Source organism: Netta rufina, assembly GCF_964035555.1.
Source record: "Netta rufina genome assembly, chromosome: 1".
NCBI classification, from domain to species: domain Eukaryota; kingdom Metazoa; phylum Chordata; class Aves; order Anseriformes; family Anatidae; genus Netta; species Netta rufina.
In genome coordinates, this window is record NC_140123.1 from 122,089,435 (window position 1) to 122,117,127 (window position 27,693).

A 27,693-nucleotide genomic window follows, 5' to 3' on the forward strand; every position below is an offset into this window, starting at 1 on the left:
AGAAGATGGATCCAGATTCTTCTCAGTGGAACCCAGTGAAAGGAAAAGAAGGAACAGCCACAGAGGGAAATACATGGAATTCCATTTAAACATAAAACATTTTTACTAGTCCATTTCATTGGTTGCATGTTTTACTGTTCAAACCCTGGAATAGCTTGCACGGGGGGGCTGTGGACTCCCCATCCTTGGAGATACTCAAACTCTGACTTGGCACAACCCTGAGCAACCTGCTCTAGTTGACCCTGTGTTGAGTGAGGACACTGGACCAGATGATCTCCTAAAGTCCATTCCAGCTTAAACCATTCTCCTGTGAGTCTGAGATCTGCTCTGGGTATTCTTAAAACAAACAACCAGGAAACTAGCAACAAACACCTCTAATCCTGCCTATTCAGTAGTGATACGCTACGCTGACGTAGCTTAGCACTTCACAGATTTCTAAACGATGACCCTACCGCACAAGTAGGTTGACTCATGCCAAAAGTTTCCTCATGTCTGAGTGGTTTAAACAGATGATGAAAGATAAGCATGTAACAGCACCTCAGTATCTGCCTCTGAGCCTGTCTTTAGTGTATCCTGTCTTTGCCAGTGTTTTGTTTAAAAGCTTGATGCGTGTGGGAGAAGGTTGCAGAGGGTCTGAAGTGTATTCGTGCCTCCTGGGTCTGGACAGGGCCTAGATGCATCCCCAGCTGAGATCTCGTACCGATCTCCTTTCCTCCGGGTACTGCAATGAGTCCTGCTGCTCTGAACCACAAAACTAGTATTCAGGAGTGAAATTGGTATTCAGGAATCTTTCAGATCTCAAAAAGTCCCCTTCTCTGTGTCAAAGTTTTACTCCCCGAGTTTCCATACCCTGTCAGGGCGGGCAGCATCCCCCCTTGTCCTCCCCACTCCACACCAATAAAACCATGAGTTTCTCCCCTGTCCATGATACATGGGTTGAATAAACTCTGTCCTGTTGCCTTTTGTCACGTTCCCTTGCTCTGAGCAGGAAAGCAAGCTGCCCTATAGTGAAGTTTTGGCAGCTGGGAGCACCCGGTGATGCTCTCAGCTCGATGTCAAACACTTTCCAGGGCAGGGCGACCGTCTGGTATGCAGCAGGGTGCCGGGGCCGCGGGCAAGTTTAGACACAAGGCGAGATGGAGCCTATTGCTTGATACTGGCCACTTCCAGCCAGGTATAGGGTGGGTAAGGTGTACAGAGGTAATGGGACTGCCACACCAGAGCCATGTGGGGATGGTTCCTCCAACTCCTGCCTGCCCGAAATGGTGAAACCAGGCAGCGTCGTGCTAGACGGTGAGTAGGGGACGGGTGCCACGAGCAAAGTTAGGGCGTTATTTTGGCAAAAAAATGGGAAATATGAAGGGAAATACAGAAGATTTAAGCTACAGGGGCCGCGTGAAGGCAGCGCAGGAGCTGTCTGACAGGAGGCACTCGGCGCCCTTTGTGGGGCGGGCTGCTCCTCAGCAACTCGGGCACAGGATAGGGATCTGGAGGGGGATCCCTCGCAATTAATTGACGCAATTAATCGTTATTAAGGGCTGAGGAGGGCTCGGGGCCGGCCCGGGGCGGGGCTGCGGGGCGGTGCCGGGCACAGGAAGCGGAAAGCGGCGGCGAACGGCGGCCGCCGCCGGGGGAAGGCGGCGGAGGAGGAGGAGGAGGAGGAGGAGGAGGAGCGGGCATGGGGGAGGCAGGTCGGTCTGTCCGTCCGTCGGTGTGTCCGTCTGTCGGTGAAGGGGAGGAGGTGGCGAGGCTCATAGCCTGGCAGGGTGAGCCCCAAAATCGTGGGCACTGAGAGGCGGCGGCTGTGCTGCGGGCGGGGATGAGGGCTGGAGGAGGTGGGTGCTGCCCGGCAGAGGGCAAAGCCGCTGGTTCCCCTAAGGGCACCCTCGGCACAGCCTCTGCAAGCCCGACCCGTCCCGGTTTGGGCTCTTACCTGGGCTGGGAGGAAGGTTTTTTAGGGTAGAGGCTGAGCTCTCCGCTGGCAGCCCTCCGGCTGTCACGGCGGGGCTTTCCTCAGCCCTGGGTCTGTCAAAGCGCCTCGCCCCGGAGTGTTTGCAGCTCTGGGGAGTTCATGCATTAAGCCGTGCTGCCCAGAGGAGCAAATCGGGATGTTTTGTATACGTTGTGTCACATACACCCCATCGCCGGGGTGTCCCAGCTCCGAGGAAGGCAGCTCCAGCATTGCTTCGGCCAACTCGGCTGCGAACGTGCTTGGCTCTCGTCCCCCTCTGGGGTTTGGCTTTGCAGCTGGCCGCAACTCCAAGACCACTATCGGCTCCGCCAGCACCTCCCTTGACCATTTCTGCTTCAAAATTAACAAGCGAGCCTTGCAGAGAGCCTCCCCGGAGAGCTCTCCCTGCGAGCCGAGGCGTTAGATGGGTTTCCAGCCTGCCTGGGAGCCACCCAGGCGAAGAGCTCGCTGCCCGTGGTCGCTGGCCGGCTGCCTGGGGGGGAGAGCAGATGCCTGAGCTGTGCCTGGTGCTGCTCACCCAGATACAGGAGTCCTTGTGGCTGCCACTGGCCGTTTGGTTTTGGTGAGCAGCATCGGTATTCGTGATGGCCTTTGATGTGTTACAGGCATATGCACCCAGGGAGGGCTTTACCACCACGAGGAGACCAGAGTACGTACCGGGGAAACGCTGGGTTGTGTGCTGTGGGGTTGCTCAGGGTCTGTAGACTCATTTATTTATTTTTAAATCCAAATAGAAAACGTGGGAACGCAGGCAGTCTCCTAAAGGAGAGCGCTTTCACTAGGGAAACCTCTCGTGATTTGTAACCTTTCGCGTTATCTCTCCATCTAACTGCTATGGCTAAAAATAAACTTTGGAAATCAGGTACAGGTACCGTCAGCTTGGATAGGCAGAGGCTGAAGCAATAGCCCCGGGGCAGATCTTGCCCTCATTGCTTGTAGGGCTTTGAACATCGGTATTGAAAACAGTTCCTACGCACAGTCTCGGGTGCTCTGGAGCAACGAGGGTGAGGCAACAACATTTTCTACCACGTTGCACGGCTCCGGGATTGAGAGGTGCGTTTGAAGGTCTAGCAGCATGGGAGACGTACGAGCGAGGAAGTGCAAGCTTTCACCACGCCGACAGATTGGCAACCCAAGGTATAATCTGCATGATTGATGAGGGCTCGAACGCCGGGTGAGCTTCACGAAGTTGGACAGCGCAGATGTGGTTTGTGGAGCGGGCAGAGGACATCCTCCCGGGAGGTGCTTGACTGATGGGTCCCGTGCAGAGACCTTCCCAAGTCGCGGATCAGCTGCGTAGCGAGGAGGCTGGGGCTTTGCTGGTGGGAAGCACCGCTTGCTGGGGTGGTTTTTGGGACAGCCTCGCTCAATTTTCAGACCTGTGTTGTGGCACGGCGTGATTCAACGTGCAGGTGGATCGCTTCAGTGAGCGGTGACCGTGCTTTCTGAAGTATCCGTGTCACGGACTGATGGTTTTCAGCCGAGGGGCTGGAAATTCCCGGGGGTTTGTGAGCTGTTTCTGAGAAGCCTGCGAGAAGCAGTGAAGAAAAAGAGAGCGTATTGCTGGAGGGCTTGAATTTGCTGACTGCGAAACATTTCTTTTTGGGATGTGGGGCTTGCAAATCAAGAACCGCTGCCATAGAGTAAAGGTCCCGGTTTGCATATTTCAAGGCCAAAACGAACCTTACTTAATGACATGCAAAAATAAATAAAAAGCTTTTGGAAAAACACGTTTTCAAAAAAAAAAAAAAACACTTTGTTTTTTTGAGAGCTCATTGGCAGTTAAAACTGAAAGCCTTGGCTCCGCAAGCAGATCACTGCGGGTGAACTCCTGTGCTTACAAATCAAATGGCTGGATCGGGGCCCGCTCGGGAAATTCAACAGCAAAAAGTTCCTGTGGCATCGCACTTCCAGGCACACGTAACTTCGTGAACCCACTGCTAAACAGACCATAAGCGATTGCAAGTCCTACACCAGGTAGGAACGGAGCTGTGCGGGCAAGGTTTTCAAAGCAGAGCCGATGGGGGAATTGTTCGCCTCGGCTTCGCAGGGGGGGAAACCCATTGGGAAAGCCTGGGATGTAAAAGAGCGCTCTTGTTTGCGTTCGCCCGCTTTGATTTAAAGATGTAACTTGCTCTTTTTAAATTTCCCTTGGGCCGGGAGCCAAGCTGCGCTGCCTTGAAGATGATCACAAGGCGAGCTTCATTGGAAGCGGGATTGGGCTCCCAGCGTGGAAAATAGCAATTCAAAGGAACTTTGGGGGGAGATTTATGAGCGTATGAAAAGAGGGAGTTACAATGAGTTGTGTAGCTGCGTAGGAACTGTAATTACAGCGATCTGTACAGCGCTCAGGGGTAACTACATTTCCTCGCTGCCGTGCAGGATGCGGCCATCCATCCGTCTTGCCAGACTAGGGTCCCCGGATTTCCTCTGGGGCCTCTCGTATTGTTTCCCATTTAGTGGCTCACAGTAGGACGAGGTCTGCAGCATCCTTCCTTCGTCTGTCAACGAGGGGAAGGTGAAGCGAGTGTCTCAGCCCTTCAGGGAGCAAAGGGCTCAGCGTGCTGCTGCACAGCGTGGTGGTTTGAGTGGAGGAGGGCTTCTCTTCACCATGCTGTTGGTTTTGCAGTTTGGGGCTGTGATGCGAAATGGATCGCGGAAAGGATCCAGAACAAAAGTGTGGCAAGGGGGGGAGAGAGGTGATTTTTTCCCCTCTCCTCCAGTGGTGCTGTTTGCTCACTGGAGAGGAATGCGCCATGGTGCGGAGGTGGAAGCTACTCACGGTGGCTTCTCCCCCAAAAACCCAAGGATATTGCAGCCGTGCCCTCAAGGAGGAGCTTGCTTTTGTGCAGGACCTGAAGATCTGCAAACAGGCAGACCGTGCCTTCTGTGAGATGTGATGATCTTTTTGGGAAGCTGTTTGCATGAGCTAAATGGGGCTCTCAACTCAGGCTTGTTTGTGGAGGGATGAGGCCCCGACTGATGGGGCTGCTGCTTTAGGCGGTGCAGTTGTCCCTGCCCAGAGGGGTAGGGTAAGAAAGGTGATGATTTGTGGCTCAGCAGTGGAGGTGGTAACAGATTTTGCTCGGTTTGGGTATAGTCGTACTACCTCCAAGGCACGTGCCAGCTTTGCTCAGGCTTCAGCAGTGGGTGCTGCTGGGGTGGTGGCGAATCCAGGGCTGGTTTCTGGCTCTGGCACTCAGAGCTCCAACACGGGGATGCAATTTATCCTGCTCTTTGTCTTCCGTCCCCTCCCTGCATCACCGGGAGGTGGTGCAGAGTTCCCCAGTTCATCGCGGCGCTTTTTGACCGCCGTCCAGGAGGCTGAACGTTTTTTCTGGGGGCCTTGCTGTTGACTTTTCGCAGAGCTATGTCAAAACCGTTGCTCGTGTTTACGCAGAAAATGAAAGTTGGCGTGATCCAGCCTGCCCCGACCTTCCTGTCTCGCTGCGAGCCTGCTCTCCGTGCCTGGGTGCCCGGCGCTGCCAAATGGGAGCTGCTTGCTTGTGGTTCATCTGCTTGCAGGTAGACGGGCCACCCGCACCAGCACAGAGCCTGGGGAGAGTGAGTAACCCGTAATGATGTGCACCAGCAGCTCTCCTTGTTTTTTTTCCCATTCCTATATCGCGGTGGGGTATGTTTGTGAAGGCAGTGGTTGCTCGCAGAGAGCCTCTGGTAATGCCACGAGCAGTAAGTGGGTTAGCACCTCTTGTATGTGGGAGGGTTTGGGTATTGTAGAGGGGGTTTATCCGAGGTTTTCTAGCAGGATGGAGGTAAAAATCAGCCTTTCTGAGCTGCTGGAGCCATGAGCTGCAGGCTGTGCGCAGATCTGGGGCGTTGATGTGTTGCATCATGTGTCCCTGGCTCGGGGATTTTTGTTCCTCTTACAGTAATGATGTGATGCTTCAAACTGTGCCTTGGCTTCGTGTTTCCTTTGCCTATGGAGTCTGAATTCATCCTCGTTCCCCCCCTTTCCAAATCCGGGCTTTACGTTTCCATCCTTATTTGCCCATCCTGGATTCTGTGGTGCCTTCAAGGAGCTTTCTTGAGGCACCATATTCCCTTACAGCCTGGGGATTCGCATCCACGAAGGCCAAGGACGAAGCCCAACTGCTGCTGTTGTCCCTCTCTGCTGGGAAAGGGAGAGGGTGGAAAGCAGTGGCTGATGGTTTTATTGCTAACAGCTTTGGGAAGTGCTGTGAGCAGAGCGTAACTGAGGGATTTAATTTAATTTAAAGCAGTCCTTTGCCTGCTCGGTGACTACTGCGTGGCTGTAGCCCCCTGTTCTGCTGGCGTTGGCTGGAGTTAGCAGCAGGCTGGGCAGGAATTTGGGAAACCAAATACAAGGTATGGGGTTGGAAAGCAGGCGTGTGACTCCTGGGAGCTGTTAGGATGCCACCCTGTTCTTGACCCCAAAAGCACAACCATCTTCTGCCTTTCGCAGGTGGGATTTAAGCTTCGTTTCCATGCTGCCAGAAATGCTGGCCCATATAAGCCAGATGAGGATCTCTAATCAGTTTTCACCACTACGGTTAATACGTGTGTATATATAGATCCAACTTCTAATGAATTTCAATTCTTCCAAGCCCAAATTAGCTCTTGGAGGCGAAGGTTGCAAAGAAAGGGAGGCGCTTGCAAGAGCCATCGATCGTGGAGTAACTAATGCTTGTAAAACGGGCACACCTTGCAGTTATGAAAACAAAGCAGGTTCAGACACGGTGGTCTGATCGTTTTCAGCATTTCTGCTGGGGTAGTCACCCGCCCCTTCCCCCAGGAAGAGCTGTCACTCTGCATCTGGTGGTGCTTGGGATCTGCATTAATGGGGTGAGAAGAAAGGGGGTGTGGAAGTTGAGCCTTTTTTATTATTATTATTTATTTTCTGGCAATTCCCAAGGGGTGAATTTCTCCCTCTGGGCTGCTGAGCCTTCTTTATCAAGTGCCTGATGCTGTTTCTTGCAGATTTTTGGATGAAGGAGCTAGACTTTGCAAATCAGGGCTACGTTATCAGTTTGTTTAAGGATCTGCAAATGTGTGTGTTTCTCCAGACAAAAAAAGAGAGCGATCGGCCAGAATGAGCTTGTGAGCTGGGGACATGTGGCCGGCTGGAAGAGGGTGAGGGAATTAGCACAGCAGGAAAACTGTTTTGCTTTGCTTAGCATGCATTTCCATGCCTGTTTGTCTTCCCGCAGGCCGACCGTGAGGAGCAGAGCACCCTCCCTCCTCCCCATCTGGAAGGATTCCTGGTAAGCGAAGCGTCCTCGAGTCCCCACGGACCAGGCTTCACTGATGACTGGGAAGCAAAGAGTACCCAGGAAAGCACTTTTATCACGGACTCCACCTCAGGAGCACCAGGAACCCGTCTCTAAGTAAAAACCTGTGCTGCCGTCCGTGCAGACCCCGATGTCTGCTGCAATGGATACAGAATCAACGTATTCGGGATACTCCCACTACTCAGGTCACTCCAAAAAAGCCCACAGACAAGGGTAAGGAAGTGTTTATTTTTAATTACTTGCTGCTCTAAGCTAGGATGTGTACTCTGGGGAAAAAATATAAGTCAGGATGAAATCACTGATGCTCCAGCTCCAGGGAAGATGCGTGTGGAGAGTCCTCAAGGGGAACCAGGTGACAGGATAGGAAGCAATTATGCCACTAGCTTAATGACATTCAAACTGTTGCACGCACGCTGGGGTCATGTATGGCCAGCAACACTGGGGAAGCGCTAGCAGAAGGAAAAGATCACTTAATTCTGCTCTTAAAGTGTGCGGGGTAAGTAGAGTTCTCTGGAGAGATGTGTCAGACTTCCTGGAGTGATATTGCCACTTGTTTTCTTTTTTAATGCTATTTCTTTATTGTGTAACAACAAGGCTGCCTTTCTCTTCCCACCATCCTCCTGGCGACTCTTTGTTGGTGGTGGTTTTTAACAGAACTTGAGTGGTACTTGAGTCTACAGCAAGCCCTCTATCAGCATTGATTGGATTAGAAGCCAGGCTTTTCTGAACTTGAATAGCAAGTCCTCTTTCTGTCCTGGTAGCTCAGTGGCATCAAAAACCATCTCGCTCTGAAACATCTGATTACTTGGAAACTGTTTTTTTTTTTTGGTTTTTTTTTTCATCATCGTTAGTTTTAAATGCAAAGCCTGTGCTATTTGCAATCTTTGTAATTTACGACTGAGCTGGTCCAAAATAACTTTGCATTTCAGAAGCAATTATCCTGTGTGGTTGGAAAAAGAGCTCTTCCACAAAATAGTCTTTTTGCTTGCAGTCTGTTTCTTGAGTAAAACATTTCATTTGCCTTTCCTCCCTTCTCCTATAACACCCGCAGCCCCCTGGTGCAGATTGTCCTTTGAAGTTCAGAATAAAATGTGGAAGGATGCCTTCGAAGTTCCCAAAACTACATACACAATCCCAGAGCCTCTTACTGCAAACAGGGAAAAGTCTCATCCCATGAAGCCTTTAGGCTCTGGTAATCCCTAAAAAGATGCAGTGGCAAGAGCTGGGATTTTTGATGCTCCTGAGCTTTAAGCCAGTGCAGTGAGGGTCTCTGGTGCAAAGGCTGCTTTCCTCTCCAGGTAGGAAGGGAGGGGGAAATACTGGTGAGCAGATAGGTGGATAGGTGAGAATATCTTGAGATATTCTCAAATGAGAAGCCATGAGGTTTACAAGGGTATTCTGGCAGTAAGCACTGCCCTGCTACCCTTGATATTCTTTGTAAGAGGTTAGCTGGGGGCTGCTGACCAGTGGAAACAAACTTCACCAGTTGTCCTGCGGTGTTAGGAAGGTCTTAGCTGACAAGACTCCACGTTGCAGGAGCTAAGGCTGTCTGAGAAGCTAAACTGTCCCAGCTACCAGGCTGTAGGCTGCTCTGGGCGAGGTCACTGCTGCTTTGGAAGCTTGTTCGGTAACAAATGAAATCAATGTTGACCAAGAGATGAGCGAGCAGGAACTATAACCTAATGCTTAGGGCACCTGCTGCGAGTACAAGGTGGTGTAATTCCAGGCTGTGCTCTCTGCTAACTTTCTTGTTTCCTCTCCTTTGGAAAAGGAGTCGCGACAGGCACAAATCGCCACGAAGCAAAGACGGCAGCCGATCCGAGAAGTCGGTCACTATCCAGGCACCTCCTGCGGAGCCGCTGCTGGGGAATGATGCCTCTCGGACAGAGGAGGGCCAGGTAAGGAGGGAGTGAAGGCACACCTGGAGTCTGGACCAGAGCAAAGGAGTATGGGGGGAAAAAGCATTGCTCACGTGCTGTTAATGTGCTGCCACGACCTGTGGCTACCATTTATTCACTCATTAAGCCCAGGTCTTGATCAGTTCTGTCTTTCTGAGAGCATTATTTTTGACAGCACCAGTGCTGATGTGACTACCCCTGGGGCACTAATCTACCTCTGTCTCCAAAGAGTGCCATCTGCTAAGGTCTACAGAAACGTGTGTTTCCATCACCTCACCGTGCATTATTCAGGTCAATCCTTTCACCTGCGTGTACTCTTTTGTCTTTAGATGGGATTTGCTTGGGGTAATAGTGTAAAATGTTAGGGCCAGGATCCCACTGGGGAGGAGAGGCAAGAAGCGTAAAGGTAATGAGAAATTGCTGGGAAGGGGAGAAAAAGCCCAAAACTCAGTGAAGCTGGTATGTTAACACTGGATTAAGTAAAGAAGGGAAAAATGCTGGGTGTAGATTGCATCTAGGATGGATCCAGTAATCTCTGCTGAAGCAGTTGATGTGAAGGTGCATTCTCGTTTTCAAATAATCACTGATGCTGCAAAACAGAGTGCAGGATGTTTCATTGCCTTCTGGGTTGGACTTCTGGTATGTTAATTTTTGGCTGCGGGGCTTCACCTCTACTTTAAAAAAATAATTAAAAAAAAAAAAAAAAAGTAATATCGATGCCCAGTTTCCACCCAGATTATGTATGGTAGTACTTAAAACAGTATTCGTGTAGCTGCAAGTGGGCTTACTCCCTGTACATCCATGTATTTTGTAACCAAGTGTTTGTTTTCCAGAGCTGTTACTTTGAATGCATATAAATGTCCAGGTGAATTTTTAAGCCCTTGTTTTCATGCAGACCTCCGCAGTGCAGTTCAAAGTCAAACAAGAATAAGTTGATGCATGAACAAGAGTTCTCTCCTGTATGTCCTGGGTTGCGTTCAGCAGCTTTGTACCACTTGAGATTTAGACTTGTAAATGCATGATTTTTCTGCTTGTGCCACTTCATATGGGAGGAGCTTTCTTAAGTGGTAGACTGGGACTGAAGTTGCCTGTTTTCTCCTGGGCTGTAGCCTTAAGCTGCTGTCATGTTTCAATCCCTTCTCTATTGTGCACTTTCTTGTCAATCAAACGGGGGAAATTATGCAGAACTATTTCATACATAAGCATAAAATACTTGAAATGCTTAGATCGCTTTACTGGAGACGCTGGCGAAAAGGAAGATGTGATATGATTATGCTCCCTTTCAGGACATCTTACAATGCAGATATATTTCTGTTTTGATGAGAAATGGCTCAAAACTCAGATAAATTCAAGTTCCTGACTATGGTTGGTCTGTCTCAAAGCCCTGCTGCAGTAGGCAGGGAGGTATTGGTGTCTTGAGGAGCATCAGGAGGTAAATCACTGGAGCTGTTCATAGTAATGTTGCTGCCTCTGTCCACTCTTCTGCCAAGGATTCTTGAAGACTGTCTCCTGCACCTCTTTTAAAGAGGTGAATAATGGTTTAAAAGTGCTCTGATACGTAGGAAGTCCTGTAGTTGTACATTTCTACAGCACTCTTATGTCTATAGGTATCATGTCTTGTGCCTATTTCTTTAAAGCAAAGTGCTTAGATCAGCACACGTAGCTGCCAAAGTCTGGGAGAAGGTGTAAATCCTATTAACGACACAGGCTGCAGAAAGATAGACTCAGGAGGGTGAAAGGAAGAGCAAAACGTGGACTTCTGAACGAGCCTTGCAGCTACAAAGGCGTCAGGTGCCAGGCAATAAAACACAGGCTTCGCTGCTGTTTGGTGTTTGTAGGAGGTATCAGGAGTCTTCTCCTGACCGAGTCACTTCAGCAGCAGCTGTGAATCAAATCCGTGTGTGTCAGCATAGCTCTTTGGTCTTGCCAGCAGCAGGAAGGAGCAATTGGAGGCACGATGGTGTGGGTGGCAGCCCTAGCTCGCCAAACTCCTCTGAAACAAGCTAGGGAAGAAATGAGGCTTTTGGAAAAACAAGATGTCATCTGAAGCTTGACTATATTGTAGTCTGTGATCCTCAAATTTAAAGCACCATACCTGCAAATATCCTCGTTGACCACCCTTAATTTTTTTTGGTTTAACTAAGCTTTTATTAGCGTGTTAGCTACTGAGGGCAGTGCTACTGTAGAGGAAGAAAAAAAAAAAAGGAAAAGGTAGAGGAACTTGCTGGAAATGCAGTTGTTCCTCTTACTGATGGAAAAACAACGTGTGAACATGTTTTTGATTGTAATGACTGCAGCTGACCTGACATGAAACTTTCCCTTCCAGGTGATTCTGTAATGCACTCGTACCACAAAATTTGTGGGGAAAGTGCTAGTCCTTGTTTCGCACGTAGGACCTGATGGTTACTGCAGTTTCCAAGAGTTACGTCCTATTGCTTGTTAAATGTGCTGGAAGAACTGCCTCTGGGGTACACTGAGTGGTGTAGGAAGTTGAGCTACTTGCTCTACAGTTACAGGTTTTTAACACTTTGTGTTTATAGTCAGTGTTTTGGACATAGGGCTGTTGTTTCCAAAAACTTTGGTAATTTTCTGGGTTGATTATTCAATATATTGGAGGTGTTGGTTTTTCTTAGCAGACTTAAGCTTCTTGTAGCAATCCTTTTCCAGGCCAAAAATAAAAAATAATAAAAGACGTGGAAGAAATCACGTGATTGTTTCACTGATGTTTTTTCTCTTTCTCCTTTAGGATGACAACTGGGGCGAGACCACAACAGCGATCACAGGCACCTCCGAGCACAGCATTTCCCAGGAGGACATAGCCAGGATCAGTAAGGACCTGGAGGACAGCGTTGGGTTGGACTGCAAGCGTTACCTGGGTTTAACAGTGGCAGCTGTTCTCGGACTCCTCGTCTTCCTTACCCCCATTGCCTTCATCCTGTTACCCCAGGTCCTGTGGCGGGATGATCTGGAGCCGTGTGGTACTGTCTGTGAGGGCCTGTTCATCTCTGTGGCGTTCAAACTCCTCATTCTCCTGATTGGGACCTGGGCTCTGTTCTTCCGCCAGCCCAAGGCAGACCTCCCGAGGGTGTTTGTGTTTCGGGCCCTCTTGTTGGTCCTCATCTTCCTGTTTGTGTTTTCCTACTGGCTTTTTTACGGCGTTCGCATCTTGGACTCGAAGGACACCAACTACCAAGGAATAGTGCAGTATGCGGTGTCCCTGGTGGACGCTCTGCTCTTCATTCACTACTTGGCCATCGTGCTGCTGGAGCTACGGCAGCTGCAGCCCATGTTCACTGTCAAGGTAGTCCGGTCAACAGATGGAGAGTCACGATACTACAGCTTGGGGCACTTGAGGTAGGTACACGCTGCTGAAATCCAGCGGTGCGGATAAATGTGGCTGTGCCACAGCGCAGAGCGCCAGCTGCTTTGGTTTGTGTGGTACCTCTGGTTCCCGAATCTTCCCCCCGAGGTTTCCAAATCTTCCGCTGGAGGAATGGGGAGAGGCTTCCTTGTGTGGCTGAGGCTGGTTTGTGCTTTTTGGTTGTGCAGGCCAGGGGTCATTTTGAGAGCCCCCCTGCAGAGCATCACTCTTCAGAGCCTCCTGACTGGCAAACCAGTCCCTTGCGTTCATGTGGCAGAGGCTGAAGGAAGTGGCCTTGTGTGAGGAAAGCATTTGACAATATAATGTGCTAAAATGCAGAAAACATCTGTGTCCTCACTGCCCCGTGCAGCCAAGAGCTGTGGAAGGAACCTGAATAAACATCCCCTGTGTCGAATTGAGCACTGTCACTCGGCTCCTGTGTGAGCCATTGACAGCTGGTTGAAATGCTTGCATTCAGGTGTTTGAGCTCTGACACCTGATTTTGTGACAGGTGGGAGATGCCTTGAAGGGTGTAGACAGATAGCAGTACCCTGGGGTGCTTTCAGTGGCCAGGGACTCTTTTCTAAGATCGGGAGTTGACTGCATTTTTGTGTTGGCTCTGGGGAAACTCCTGAAGCAGTTGCCTTAATGTGGCCAAACTCCCAGCAGTTTGGACATATAAGAATGAATACTGGGACACATGTAGGTGCAAGCTGCTGTTTGTTTTTTTTTTTTTTTTTTCTTTTTAGTGGTGCTGTACTTCTCCAGAGTTGGTTCTGTATCATGGTGGTACCTACTCTTGTTCTCACTGGTGTTGATCAGTCTGCTGGGTCAGATGTTGGGAGTGTTTGGGAGATGTGCGATATCTGCAGGTCTGATGCATGCCTGCTTCAGCCTTCCCACTGGGATTAATGCTTCCCTCTGCAGAGGTGCAAGAGAGGCCAGGTGTCTCAATCTCCTTGGTTCCGGTGTCCTGTGAAGGTGTCTAGAAATCTCACAGTTCCTGTGCCCTGTGGAGCCAGCAGCTGAGCTCTGAAGATGATTCCCCAGACTGTGCGCGCGCTGAGGCATCTGTTCCGCTTATCTTGTCCAGACCCCTACGGCATGCATATTTATTGCAGATGGAGAGATTAGTGTCTGCTTGTTTAAGTGGATGTAGGAACAGTCTCCTGCAGCCATTAGCTTAGCGATGGAATTGCTTTGAAGCAGATTTAGTGGTTGAAGCTCAAGTCTGGAAGTCGACTCCTGGATGCTGATCCTGCCTTAGTGGGAGAACCCGTGATCTCGTGAACAAACCGGGTCTGGACTCTGCTGTATTTTCCTTCTCAGCAAATGGGAATCAGAGCCCCTTTTCTGTAACGGAAGCTTTCCCGTTGACTTACAAAAAGATCACCTTTGAAGGTTTAAAAAAACACAGTGGAGTTTACTTTTTTTTAATCTTAGAAATTCCTCTGTGGTAAGTGACAGACCTAGGGTGGCCTCTCAGACTGGGGAGGTGGAGAGAGCTACCAAAGATCCCCCCTGTACTACAGTTGTGTGCCTTGGGGTGTGCCAGGGCAGTTCTCACATGGGTGATTCAGCCCAGAAAATTCAGTCTTTGTATGTATGTACCTGTATGTACACACGAGTGCGTGCTTGGTTTGAGAGGGTTTGGTTGCTTGGTGATATTGTAGACCCTGTCCTACAATGTTCAGAGGAATTAAGATCCTACTTGTGCCAAAGTCTACATGTCTACCTTTAACCACACAAATAATCTTGCCATCGGAGACAAATCTACTTGAGAATCAAGACCTAAATACTGAACAGCACGTGTAAGAAACAATGCTCTCTCAGGTTTTCTCTTTGCAGCAAGGTTTTGGAATGCCTTGGGTGATTGCGAGGGCAGCAAGGACTTGTAAAACCGAGGGTGAAACCTGAGATGTATGAAAAATTAATAACTTTTCATTTGTTGGCAAGCTGATTGCAGTTTTGTCTGGCATATTGAATCCGAACCGTGCAGAATGTGGATGCTTCAGCACCTTGTGTTACAGGAGAGTCTTGTCAAGCACGTCTAGTAACGGTGAAGTAGCCTTGCTTTTTCCTTAGTTTCTGGCAGCTGTATAACGTGTCTGTGTTGTCTTCACGTCTTTGCTGAAATAAATCAAGGTAGACCTGTGCAGATCTGACCGGAGGCCACGTGTTGACAGTGAGTGTAGTTCAGGAAGACTGGAGAAGCAGCAGCCTCGTGAGCATCCTGGAGAGAGGGTCAGAGCTATGATGGAGTATGTGTGTAATGCTTGTTGCTGCCCGTGGGCTCTTCCCATTTACCACCATGTATGTTTGCCTCACCCCAGCCCTTTTGAAGGTGCCATAGATAGGTTGTGGGCTACCACCTGGAAGGAGGAAGCGTGCTTCAACAGGTATAAAAACCTGGCTGCCTCCTGAAATCAAAACCCTGTTGCCTCAGCCTGACCTTTTGTCATCTTTGTGCTCCCAAAGGTCTGAAAGGTTTGGTCCCTGCTTCCCCGTGGATTCTGCCTGCTTTACCCATCCAAAAGATGCTCTCAAGGGGCTGGTATTGAGAAGGCTTTTGGGACATCTAACTTTGTGTGGCGTTGCTCCTTGCAGTAGCTCTGGATCTTTTCCATAGCAAAGTTGTGGGTGTCAATCTTTCTAAATACAGGCGTGAGCTTTCAAATTCTGTGTCTTTTCTGATGAGACAGAGGGAGCTGCTTTTTAAGTGTGAGGAAAAGAAACTTTATGGGGGAGAAGGGAAGAAATCAACATCTCAGCCACCCTTTTGGAAAACTGTGTTTTTGTGAGGTAGGGTAGATGGGATTTTCCATCCTTCCCAGCTCCAAGAAGCTGAATATGCAGAGTTTGATATTCCACACCATCCTTGAGAGCCCTGTGCCCGGGAGGGTAAGTGTATTTGGGAGTAGTTCCCCAAATTCATGTTATAATTAACCTATTAATAGCCTGGCTTGGTCCCACCCCCAGCACTTTGGTTCTAACTTTTCTTTTGGGAGGCTCGGCTGCCAAAATGCGCGTTCCCTTTGGCAGTGACTCAGAGTTTGGCAGGGGGAGGTAAAAATTAAAGTGGAGTCCCCATGAACACGGTGCCAAGTCTTGGCTTACTGACTGCTCTGCTGCCTCCTGGCAGGAGGAGCTGCCCTGCCAGGCAGGGGAATGCTTTACGGGGGTACCTGTGGGCAAGGAGCAGGGAGGAGAGCAGAGGCAAGGAAGCAAAGCCTGGGAAAAATGCAAGAGAGGTTGGGTGGGGATGCTGGCGAGACTTTTGAAAGCAAGAACAAAGGGGAACAAAGGTGGGGAAGAGTGACAGGAGATAACTTTCCTGTTGAAAGGCTGATGGCGTTGTAAGCTGAGGCTTGGATTTGCAGCCTGACAGGGAGGGACATTGATGGCATCTGTAAGCCACAAGTTCTGTTCCTTCTGGATGGTTGAGAAATAATCTAGGAAGGATGTTGCTGGAGAAAGCCCTCCTCTTCTGTAGTGAGGGTGCTGGGCTTACTCCTTTCCTCTCCAGTGAGTGTTCTTCCCCCAGCCTAGAGCTTTGCTAGTCTAGACAGCTCGGGAAAATGAATGGCTTCAAACACACATGGTAATTACTGATCTTACACACTGACTGTGTGTTGGGCTACAGCGCAAGCATGGCTTTCTGAGGTTAGAAGTGTCTTTGAGTGGGTCTTTCTCCTCCCTTTTTCTTATCCCTGTGGTAAGGACATGAGAAGCACATCTGTGATAGTTCATGTATCTGTAGGAACTACTGAGAGCTCCAGTCTGCCTTTTTTTTAATGTCCTTCTTCATGTAAGCTTGTTGTTACGAACTGATGGGTTGGGAAGCCAGCTGGGAGGCTGCCGTACAGCTTGGGAGTCAGGATACAGCTTCCGCAGGCTGTTGTGAGCTGGGTGATGTTCTTTGTCCATCTAATCAAGACAAGCTTGGTACGGAGAAATAGTAGCTCCATGTGGAAAAGGTCTGTTAGTGTTGCCCATCCCTGTGTTTTCCATCTGTATTTGTGTAGGTGTTTTGTTGAATCATGGTTTAAAATCCAAGCAGCTGCTTCCTCAGAGCAGGTGTATGTCTCCGAAGAGCCTGCACCTTCCCTGCAGGAGTTAGCCACGAGATTCCTCAGGAAGATATGACTTGTACATGCTCACAAAACAAAGAAGATGCATGAAAGTGTTTTGGAAGGGGAGCCTGTCTCTTGGCTGACCTGGAGCAGCAGAGCATGTTTCTTAGGTGCTGCTTGAACCCTTACCTTTAACACAAAACAAAGCTGAAACAGAATGGTGTGGTGGGAGGTGATGCCTCTTTTGATCCATCTGCTTTGGGTTGGCAGTCTAGTGTCTGTTGAACCTACTGCTTGTAAAACTGATCTCTAGGCTGCCAGTATTTACTGATTTCATCTGATAAGCAAGCTTTTGTGTGTGCCCCTTGGTGCCACCAGGGCCATGCTCCCTAGTAAGAGAGCATATAGAGGGCTTAGGACTGGGGAGAAGCATCTTCAGGCCACAGCCTGTTTTTATATGCCTTACACGTCTGATTTTGCAACAAATAGGTGTTGCTCAGATGAGTCCTCCCCTTATTAAGGGTGAAATTTTTTTCAATTAATAACACTTGGTCAAGATTTGAACTGTACGGAGGTCTCCTGCCTGAAGTTCTGTCAACAATTCTCTCTTGACTTTGCTGTCTTAAAATCTCTCTGCCCCCCAAAAGGAAGGCGTCTGTGGCGTATGACACCTCTTGTTTCTGTTTTCCAGTGTGGTGAAATGGATCGGCTTAACCATGGGTTTAGCAGGCCGCACGTCTTGCCTGGGGCAAGAACTGCTGAAACCATGCTGCCTTCTGGTGAAGGAACTTCATAATGTGCATCTAATTAAATCGGTTATTCCCACTGCGACTGATCCCCTGCACTTGCGGGCTATTTCTGTTTCCAATTGGGTGGTCAAGTGTGACTGCAGAACAGTCATCTGTGTATGTTGGTGCAGAGCTGTATCTGCCCTGATAAATCCTGCTGGATGCTGTCCGGGCTTGTGCGCTCCTCCCTTCTGCCCTGCTTGCAGGTCTGCCTTCCCAGGGACCAGAGGAATTACTGACCCTCTTTTCTCCGTGGCATTTCTCCAACCATCACCATCTTTCACAGTGATAAACGCCGGTGATGAAAGAGATGGAGCTGATGGGCTTTTACCTTGTTCTGTAGTAAAACATCTTATTAACCGTCCTGCTGCCTTGATTACAGGAGCTTCCTACAACATCATGTTCCACAAACAAGCTGCTTTGCAGAGCAGTTCTGTCGCCAGAGCCTGTGTGAAATTAGCCGCCTTCCTGAATGCATTTTCTCAGCCCTGAAATCCATACAAAGCACCCTGATGAGCATTTGTTCGAGTTTCCCTCCCCATCCTTTCACCAAACCTGATGAGCACCAGCACTAAGTGCCCTCTCCTCCCAAGAAGTTCTGTGATAGCTGGCTAAATGGGTGTTAATCGCATCTGCAAGTGAGAAGCTCTTGAAGAAACTGAGCTGTGTGCTCTGGAGCAGCTTTTTTAGCACTGAAAGGTGTCAGACTTGTAACCTCCAAGCTAATGTCTCTCCTCTTTGGCAGCACTTCACATAACTGGGTGTTTACAGCCACCTTTTTGCAACCCAGCTTTTCTAGGGTGCCACCTTTTTGCAACCCATCTTTTCTGAGGGTGCCAGTTGAGTTGCTGAAGTGAGTTTTGTTGTGAAATTGTAGAAATGAGTTAATTTTCCAGCAAGCTCTGCAGAACCACGTTCTGCTCCCTGCAGAGCAAGGAGAAGTCTCCTTTGATGCTCGGGCTGAGTTATGGCAGTGGTGCCTCGCTCTGTTTTACGAGGGGGGCGTGTTGTCAGCAAAGATCAGCTAGGACTTCTTACTTGGGTCAGAGCAACACCTCATTTAGAGGATGTTTATTTGTGACAGCAGTGAACAGCAGGCTCCAGGAGAGCCAGATGCTTCTCATTAGGAGGGGGGTGAAAGTCTAGGATGGACCATCAGTATCTGACTGCATGCACGACATATCTGACTGCGTGTATCATGCATCTGGGAATGTCTGATGTGGTGAAGCCTGGTAGGGCTCTGTTTTTTCTTGAAAGGCGCATGTTTTTTTAGCTTCTTGTCTTTCTGCGTACGGTTTCCAGAAGGCTTTAGGCGTGGCTTTACACACAGCCTTTTTCTTCATTTCGATAAAGATGCCAGAGCTCGAGGGACTGAAGTGCCCACGGTCATCTTGCCTCCTCTCTCTCCTCCCTTGTTTGATCTGGGCTGTGTTGCTCCCTTTTTTTTGTGTGCATCTCTCCACAGGGAACCTCCTGTGGGCTGCTGCGGTCCTACAGAATCACATTTCCCGAGCCCCAGGCACGCTAATAAAATAACGATATAAACACGAATCCTCGCAAAACTCAGGGGCTGTGCTTTTCAAGGCTGCATTTACATCCCGGGCGTGCTCACAGCCCCTGCTGTGGGTTTCTATGAGGGGAGCATGGAGGCGGCCCAGTAGGCCGCGGCCCAGGTAGCGTTTGTGTTCCCCTGTGAAAGCACCAAGCCTCAGTGACTACAGTAGTAGCACGGGGTGATTGTTATACCCCCAAGCACTCTCACATTTTTGGAATGCTTAATACTTTAAAAAGTTTACAGGCGTACTTGTACGTGAAGGGCCCGCGGTCAATTATTAATCCCCTTGGCTAGCGCAGTATCGCTCGCTCTCTCACACGGAGCTGCTCGGCAGCTTGTGAGGGAGATGGTGTGGAGAAAATACCTTTTGGTTTCATCTGCAGGGCTTTTTCTTCTTGTTGGTTTGTCTCTCGAAGCCAGCAGTGCCCAGAAGGACAGCAGCCACCCCAACCTACCCTGTACTTAAAGGCTTTGCCGTGTAATTTCTTTTTCCCTGCTGTCTGTGCCCTCCAAGTCGCCTGCGTGTACCGCCCACGGAGACAGATGGTCTCCCTAAGCTGCTGAACAAATTTTGTGGCCGTGAAGATGCTTTTATCTTCAAATGCTGGAGAAAAGAAAAAAAAAAAATCCACCCCCTCAACCTTTAGCATCCATTTCTTGTGGTGAATGATGAAATAAAAATATTCTGCGAAGGAGTGAGCTGTGTGCCCTTTGGGGGAAAGGAGGAGGCTTAGTTTTTCGTTAAAAGTGGAAGAAATTGAGAATTTACAGTTCTCACACAGCACAACCCTAATGATGTTTAAGAAAACTGGAAGCTACCTACCCTGAAGGAATAAGGAGGAGTTACTAGGGAGCTGGGTGGTAATAAAAGAAATTCTTTGACACAAAACCGAGGGCAGTATTTGCACTCATAAATTAATTTCTTCCTCCAGTATGCACCCATGTAAATGTACCTCTGTGCTTAGACTCCCCTTGTGCGGTTTAGCTCAAGCAGGGACTTCAGCTGAAGTTTTTGGGGGAGCTATTCTGGCAGACAGAACAGGCTTCTGTCGCAGAAGGAAGGACTTTAGCTGAGGCGTGAAGGCTGCTGACTCTGGTTTGTGTTCCCTAAGTCCCAGTAAAGGGTAATCTGCATCCTTTTGGGGCTGGATTGGAGATGCTCAGCCTGGAAGCGTGGACCACGTCCACACAGCTTCAGCAGTGTTTGCAAGGTAGCTGGGTGCTGGCTTTAGACTATGGTGCTTAGGTTTGGGAAAAGCCAGAAGGGAAGGGATTCTGTGCAGGAGAGGGCTGGGCTGCACTCTGGGTGAGCTGATGCTCCTCGGTGTGCAAGGGTCTGATAGTGCCCATGCAGACCCACATGGAAATAACATTGAGCCTCATCAGGACAGGAATCTGGATGGGTGCACCATGCATGGACAAAGGGAGCGGTGATGTCTCAGTGCGGGTATAGCAGCTTCCTTCAGCAAACTGTCCCAAATCAGTTGGTTTCAGGAGCCAGGTTAACTAAACCTGTGTCAAATTGTGTTTATGCCAGGCTTAAAACATAGCTTGAGTTATCTTTCTTGTGTAATGCCGCTTGGTTGCCTGCTTCAGCCAGGAGTAGTTTCTTAGAACAGCTCTGAGACTGTGTGAGAGAAATCCTAGAAGAAGTTAAAGCTGCTGTGTTAATGTGAATAACAAACTTCACTCTGGCCACACTAATCCTGTCCCCTGCTGGGGGTGGAGTAAGCGGTGATCCTCTTTTCTAAGAGAGTGTCTTTTCTAAGAGACTGCCAAGCTGCCTCTGGAGCAAGAGCTGGGTACTACGTTTTCATTGCAGCATCGTCTAAATGTAAAGTCCCATTACTGCAGTGGAGTTTTGCCGCCAGCAAGAAGCTTTGAATGTTCTCTTTCTGTTGCTTCCTTGGAAGTAAAGCTGCATTTCTTAGCTTTCATTTAAAAAACAAAACAAAAAGCCTAGTTACTTTGCAACTATTAATGTAACTTGCAGAATTCCTCAGTAATATCTGCAAGATGTCTGAAGACGCTCCCCTTTTATGTCGCATGCTCAGGCTTTAAATTATCTTCAGAAAATGTGGGCTGTTACAAACTTCTTGCTGTGCCTGACAGCTCCAGCGTATTTACTTTTATTTTAGAAGCTCAGGCTAATCAGAGGCATGGTTTACATGCGTGATAGGGAGAAGAAACACATTGCTGCCACAGATACACCAGTCTCAGGCACTGGAAGCAGTAATCAGGGTGCTGGGTGCCAGGTGCTGCAAGGTGTCTGGGTGCTTTAGGAGTGGGGCACTCACTGCAAGCAGTGCCTGGGTCAGTCTTTGATGCAGGATGAGTTCTTCGTATTGCTCCCAGCTTCTGTGTTCAAAAGGTAACACTTCACTTGAGTTGATTTTTTTTTTTTTTTTAAACAAACATGAACAGCTGGGGGTCAGGATCATGTCCCTCCTGTATCTTAAGACCTGTTCAAAACTCCTTAAATGCTAAGTGTAACTTCAGGTGTGTAGACACCTTTCAAAGAGGTCAAGCCTCCCTCAAATACTTTATGTATGTTTTGCAAAAATGAGCTGTCAGCTCAAGAGCTGATGCTATTTGTTATCTAGCGTACCCTGATGGGTGTGAAGGGGAAAGAGGAGAAAGGAAGAGGACTAAATTAAAAAATATATAAAAATAAAAAAATAATTATAAAAAAAAGTTCGAAAATTGCATGTACATTAATTGTAGTTTAAAAATCTGTGGGTTGTTTTCAAACGTAGTTGGGTTTTTGTTTGTCTGTCTTTTGATAAATTCCTGCTATTATTTTCTGAGATAAAAGCACAGTTGAGAAGCTCATGCAAACGGAGTTAGGTACTGGTAGCTCTGTGTTCTGTGCTTACCAACATCAAAGAACACTTCACCCTCACTCACACAAATGTTTGATCATAGTTTCAAGTCACTGCTTAAACTGATGCTGCTGCAAGAAACTGTCCTGTCAACCGTGTGCCTCCCTTACCCTGCCCCTCGTTGCACCAGGATCTGAATGGCTGAGCTGGTATTTATATTATCTATCTAATTTTATGGTTTGTGTATGTGTGTCTCCATGGATTATTTAGTCCAGCTTGATTCCTGCACTCTTTTGAACTGTCCTTCTGGTGCTGCAGGTGCACAAAGGTGGCAGAAGGTGTGACGTGGGGCAGAGGAGAAGAGGCAGGACTGTATCTTCTGGTGGTGGTGGCAGTTTTATGGAAACCCTTAGATGAACTTCAGTGTCCTGACATCAGTCACAAGCCTACGTAGAGCTGGGTATGGACAAGCAGAGCCTGCTGGGGCTGCAACAGCCACAGGTTCCTGGGGAAGCTGATTTGCCTGTGGTCTTTCAGCACCTGTATCTCTAATACCCTAACCCATCTCCGTGATGCTGTGCGGGTTTGTAGGGACAGCTCAGCAGCAGCTTTCTCCAGTCATCTTTTTGTTTAAGTTGTCCTCTCTGTGCTCTATTCTCCTTGCCCTCCTTCCCAACCTGCCGAATTGCTCAGTAGATAAAGGAAGCCTTTCACGGCTTTGGTTTTGCTTCGGTGTGAGCAGCCGGCAGTTGTTTTTCGTTTTCCCCTAAATAAGCAAGTTGGTATTCTCACTAGCTCCCTTGAGGACGCCCCGCCGCTCTGCAAACCCACGCGTGGAGGCAGCCTGCCTGCTCTGCTGGCAGCGTGCTTGGAAAAAAAGCAAAAGCAGTTCTCAGCGAGGGGTTTGATCCAGCTGCTGCTGCTCTCGGGATTCAATTCAGCCTCTGCCAGCTTCAGGGGGCATCGGGTTGGGCCTGAGATGCGAAGGCAGCACCTTCATCGGTTTGAACAGGCTGTGTCTGATCAAAGGGGAAGGGATGCGTGTGGCTTGAGAGCTGTTTGGGCACTTCACGTGGCTGCCAGTGTCTAAGGAACCATTTGAAACCCAGCCTGAGCTCTGAGAGGAGGTTCAGCCATCACTGAAAGCTAGGGCAATGCAGCTGCAGGGAACGTATTCATCTAAATTTGAAGCTTACCAGTAAAGGTGACAGAGGAAAAATGGTCATCCCGTGTGCTGGTTCTCTAAAGACCAGTTCGCTGCAAAGTATCAGGCTGGAAAGTCTCCGAGAAGGAGAATTGCAATGGGAGCATGCCTGTGGGTTTACTGGGTTTTTATAGCTGCTCGCTAAAACTTCACGCTCTGTACTTCTGTAGCAGCATCTCCTTAGGGCTGGCCTGGGAATACTTTTATAGGGCTCTTCAGGGAGGTATTAAATCAGTAGCTTGTTTGGGTCATATCATTTAAAGGAGTGGACTCTCTTTTTTTTTTCTAATTTTTTGTCATTCCCTGCTGTGAAATCCTCTGCTCTAAAAACTCCCATTTTCATGCTCACAGCTTCTCTTCCTAATAAAAAGATTTGAACATAAGGGTAATGTTTGTAGTAGACTTGCAGGTCCTTTTCTTTCGCCTTTGGAGGGTTTTGGCTACTCTGCTACTAAAGGAAAAATAAAACCAAAATGCAAACAACCTGCTTTCCCCCCATCTCATTCAGCAAATCTGTGCGTCAAGGTCCCTGCTTCACCAGCAACAAGCCGCTGTGTTGCCTCAGGAAACGTGGAGGGTGTTTGGGTTGAATGGGGGACATTCAGGGCCGAAAAGGGGAGACCTTCTGCCCTGGGGTTTTGTGCCCTGCCCTGCAGAGGCTCGATCTTGCAGGTTCTCCTCCCGCACGCTGGGTATCTAAAACAAACCCGCTGCGTCCTGGGAGCCCGGTGTCTGCTTTGGGGAGGGCAGGAACTGCGCCTGCCTGCCTGAGCCGAGTGGAGGCTTCAGTTGTGGTTGCCTGACAAGAAAATGTGGTTTTCCTCTTCCTAGGGGCTGTGGTCTCGTTCTCCTGACTGTACCGAGCCGCCATGCCGTTGTAGTTACAGTGATCAAAAGGCATTTTTCTGCCCGGCTTGTTCAGCCACAGTTCCCTGTCTCTGCTGAGATCTCGCCCCAGTTCCTGGAGAGGGCAAAATCGAGCTCAAGCACGGCTGCAGAGCCCTTCTGCATGGCCTTGGTCCTTTGGGGAGCCTTGTTTCAAGGTTGGGCAAGGCAGCAAAAAATGCCAGCCCCCTCACACCTTGCTAGAGAGGGTCTTGTGGTAGGAGGGAGATGGGACTAGTGAGTGTTTTTGGGATGGTGCAGAAGCTTTCTGAGCTTTCTGGGCATGAGACTTGAGCATCTCCTGCTGTAGAGGAGCTTGGTGCAGCTGTAGGCTGGAGCCAGCCTGCAAGGCAAAGCTGGCTCTGCCTGGAGGATCGCCTTGTGCAATTCTTGCTCAGCTTCTCTTCGAGGTGCCAAAGCTTCCCAACTGGCTGCGGCAAGTATTCAGCATGCCCGGAGACTTCTGGCTTGTTTTGATGCTGTGTCTGTTTTGCAGCACTTAAAAAAAAAAAAAAAAAATGTTGTTTGGAGGAGGCGAGTCTGGGTTGGGAACCAGTTGGTGAAATAACCCCGGGCTTGCTCTGCCCTCAGCCCTCTCTGCCTCTTCCTGTGGGTTTGGGATGCTTGGCTCCCCCTAAACCCTGATGCTGTGGGATTTGCTTTCAGAGCCAGGTAAGGAAGCAGGTGTCGTTCGTCACAGAAGACAAATACAAAGCCAAAATGCCTCCTGAGCCACCGAGTATCGAGGTTATCCCACGTAGCAACAAGTATTCGAGCAGAACCGTTCCTGACTTATCTTTCGACAGGGGAAAACACCGGCAGTTGTTGCTGCCTTTGTGTCCCAGTCCCCTCCTCTGCTTCCTTGGAGACACAGCCGAAGTGAATTCAGCCCTGTTTGCGAAGGGCTCTGCTGCCAAATGCCGCCGAGGTGCTGCTGGATCTGCCTGTTTGCTTTCCCTGCTGGCAGCGTGCTGCGACACAGCCTTCTTCAGGAGGAGAGTAATAACAATAATAATAAAAAAACCACCCTCAAACTGCACAAAATGCAACCTGACAAAACGTAGGAGTTGGCTGATAACTGCCTACGAGGAAAATTGTTTGGCTGCTGGCTCGTGCAAGGGGTCCTTTGTCAGGTCACAGGTTTTTCAGAGCCTGAACTGTTGCATGAAAATCTTTTTCATGTCCTGCTACGCTTCTGTGCGCTCTGGTATTTTGTAGCTTTGCCCAAAACACACCGGGCTGCCTTTGCAGGACATCAGGAGGGTCCTTGCCCTGCGCAGAGGGTGTGCTATTGAAACTTTCTGTTCCTTTTTCCTCCTGCCCCTCCCCATTCTTTTCAATCCGTGCCTGCACGGGAAGTCCGAATCTGCTGCAGCGAACGGACGTGGTGCTGAGCTCCTCCCGAGTGGCTTCTGCAGAGAAAAAAAACCAACAGGATGCCCACTGTCACGTCACCCAACCACCCTGAGCCCCCCTTCTCTATGCTGAGGGCATCTCTGTCCCTTCTGGGGTCCTCGCAGCTTCGCAGCTCCCACGTGGAGCCCACGTGGAGCTCTGTGGGGTGAGGCTTCCCCTTCATGTGGGGCGAAAAGGTTGAGCAACGCAGCCCAGAAGGCTCTGATTCAGCCTGGCCCTCGCTAATTATGGTCACCCTTCTAATTTTCCCGTCCGCGGCATCTTCTCTTTAATTCTTCTTTAAAAGGGAGCTGGACCGAGCCCGCACCGGGTTTGCACGAGGATAAAATAACAGGGCTTTAATTTTCGGGGCAACAGCAGCTGCTTTTTGCAACGTAGAAGCTTGGTTGCGTTTGGGTTTTGGGTACACACGCGTGTGCCACTGACTTTAACCATCGTCACGTTTATCTTCTCGCTCTTAGTTGGTCGTAGTTCTCCCAATGTTTTATTTCGAGGCAAATCTCTGTTGAGTTTTACCTTTCTTCCTGGGAAGCGGGCATGGAAAAACTCAGTCATGTTTGGATGCGGTCAGAATCGGGATATGCGCCGCTGGCACGTGACTTCTTTTACGAAACTTTTTGTTTTTGAGCTGCAACAAATCCACAGCCGAAAGCAGAAGCTTGGCAGAGGGAAGTAAGCTGGCTGTGGGTGGAGGTTGTCAGTCTGTAGTCCTTTGTTAAAGGAAGATTATTTCCTCGATTAAACAGTGGCTTTTTATTACGTATCAGTAGTCGAGTGCTTAAATGGAGTAGCTTTTAACAAGCCTGACGCGGGATGATATTTAGGGCTGGCACCTGAAAAATAAAGCTCCTTTAAGGTGCAACAGACGCACACACCCCCAAAAAAAACTGTCCTGGAGATGGGATTTGCTTTAAAAGCCCGATTCATCACCTTAAAGGTACACAGCTAACGAAATAAATGACGCTGTGCCCTAACAGTAGATGAGGAAGGTACACAGCGAACAAGTCTGGAGCTGTTCCTCTTTCCCAGAATCTCGTGGCTGGGTTGGCATCTGGGCTCCGTTCACTGATCGGTGGGAGAGGGGCAGCCACGGCGTGGGGATGGCGGAGGGCGTGTGTGTGTTGAAATTGCTGGGGTGTGATGCAGAAGTTAATATTAGCACAAGGCACGGGGAAATTAAATTGCTCCTCCGGGAGCGTGCGTTGAATCAGTGGTAGGGCTGAGAAATGAATTTAGGTCTTAATTTGTTCCTGCCTGTTTTCCCACGTTACCATCCTCCTCCTGTGTTGTTTTTTTTTTTTTTTTTTTTTTCTCCTGTGTTGTAACATGTGTGAGAACACCGGGTTGCTTTCCTCATGACAGCCTTTGTTGGGAAGTGTGAGCTTCACAATTAACTGGCAACAAATACGCTGGCAAGTTCCCTTTATAATTTCTGTGGGTTCACAATGAAATTAAATGCGGGCGCTTGGGCAACCTCCAGGTCCGTGAGTAGGTGATCTCAGCGATTTTGCACAGGAAGATACCTCTGGGTTAGGCCTTTGCAGCTGGGGATGTGCCTTCTGTTTTGCTTCCTTCTGCCATCCTTTTATGTAGAGGTTTCCCTTCCGAGGGGGGAAATTCGCTCTTGATGCTGCGCCTTGCCTTGGGATTGAACAGGCAATACTGGGATAATTCATTCTGGGGCAGCTGCGCTCCTCAGGCAGCGATCTTATCTTGCTGCGAAAGCTGGAAAGAAAGATTGGGCTCTTGTCAGAGCTTGGATGGAGGAGATCTGAGGAGCTGCAAGGTGCGGCTGGAAATGACTCAAAGGGAAAAGCATCCACACGGAGCTGGCCCCTCCATCCACACCAGCCAGCTACAGCGCTCCTGCTCTGTGTTTTGCCATGCTGCAGGCAGCCCCATGCTTCCCTTTCAGCTCTGTCCCTGTTCAGGGCTATAACCCTCATATTTAGGGGAGGGGAGAGGCATTGCTTGCATCTCAGCTGAAATTTTAGGTCCTAGAGAGAGCCTCGGTATTTAATACTCTGTGTGTTGCACAACGCTGTGGGTGTGACAACCCCGTTCCAAATAACGTGGCTATTTCTTCTTCCATAAAACTTTTTTTCAAAAGGAAAAAAAGACCTCATTGCATTTTGTTTATCTTTTTTTTTTTTTTCTTTTTTTCTTTTTTTCCCCCTAGCATCCAGCGAGCTGCACTGGTGGTTCTGGAAAATTACTACCGAGATTTCCCCGTCTACAACCCGGCGTTGCTAACAGCCTCCAAATCCCGTGCAGCCAAGCACATGGCTGGCCTGAAAGTCTACAACGTTGATGGTAGGTGAGGTGAAATGTAGGCTCTGAGAATGGGTGGGCTGGGGAAGGGCCGGGCTGGCCAGCGCGCTTTGTTATGCTCACATTTTCACCTCCCTGCTTTGCCAAATCCCTGTCTTTTGCTGGAAGCTCTCCTAAC

At 49.2% G+C, this 27,693-nt stretch overlaps 1 protein-coding gene across 1 annotated transcript in view; it reads left to right on the forward strand.

Moving 5' to 3' along the window:
* The first annotated feature begins 1,629 nt into the window (after positions 1-1,629).
* Positions 1,630-27,693, forward strand: part of VANGL1 (VANGL planar cell polarity protein 1) — a 38,669-nt gene continuing 12,605 nt past the window's right edge. Inside the window, exons 1-5 of the mRNA XM_084296029.1 lie at positions 1,630-1,691; positions 7,162-7,455; positions 9,014-9,140; positions 11,887-12,494; positions 27,424-27,557. Coding sequence (XP_084152155.1) covers positions 7,373-7,455; positions 9,014-9,140; positions 11,887-12,494; positions 27,424-27,557 — 952 coding nt within the window. The 5' untranslated portion in view covers positions 1,630-1,691; positions 7,162-7,372. The remainder of the gene's footprint in view (positions 1,692-7,161; positions 7,456-9,013; positions 9,141-11,886; positions 12,495-27,423; positions 27,558-27,693) is intronic.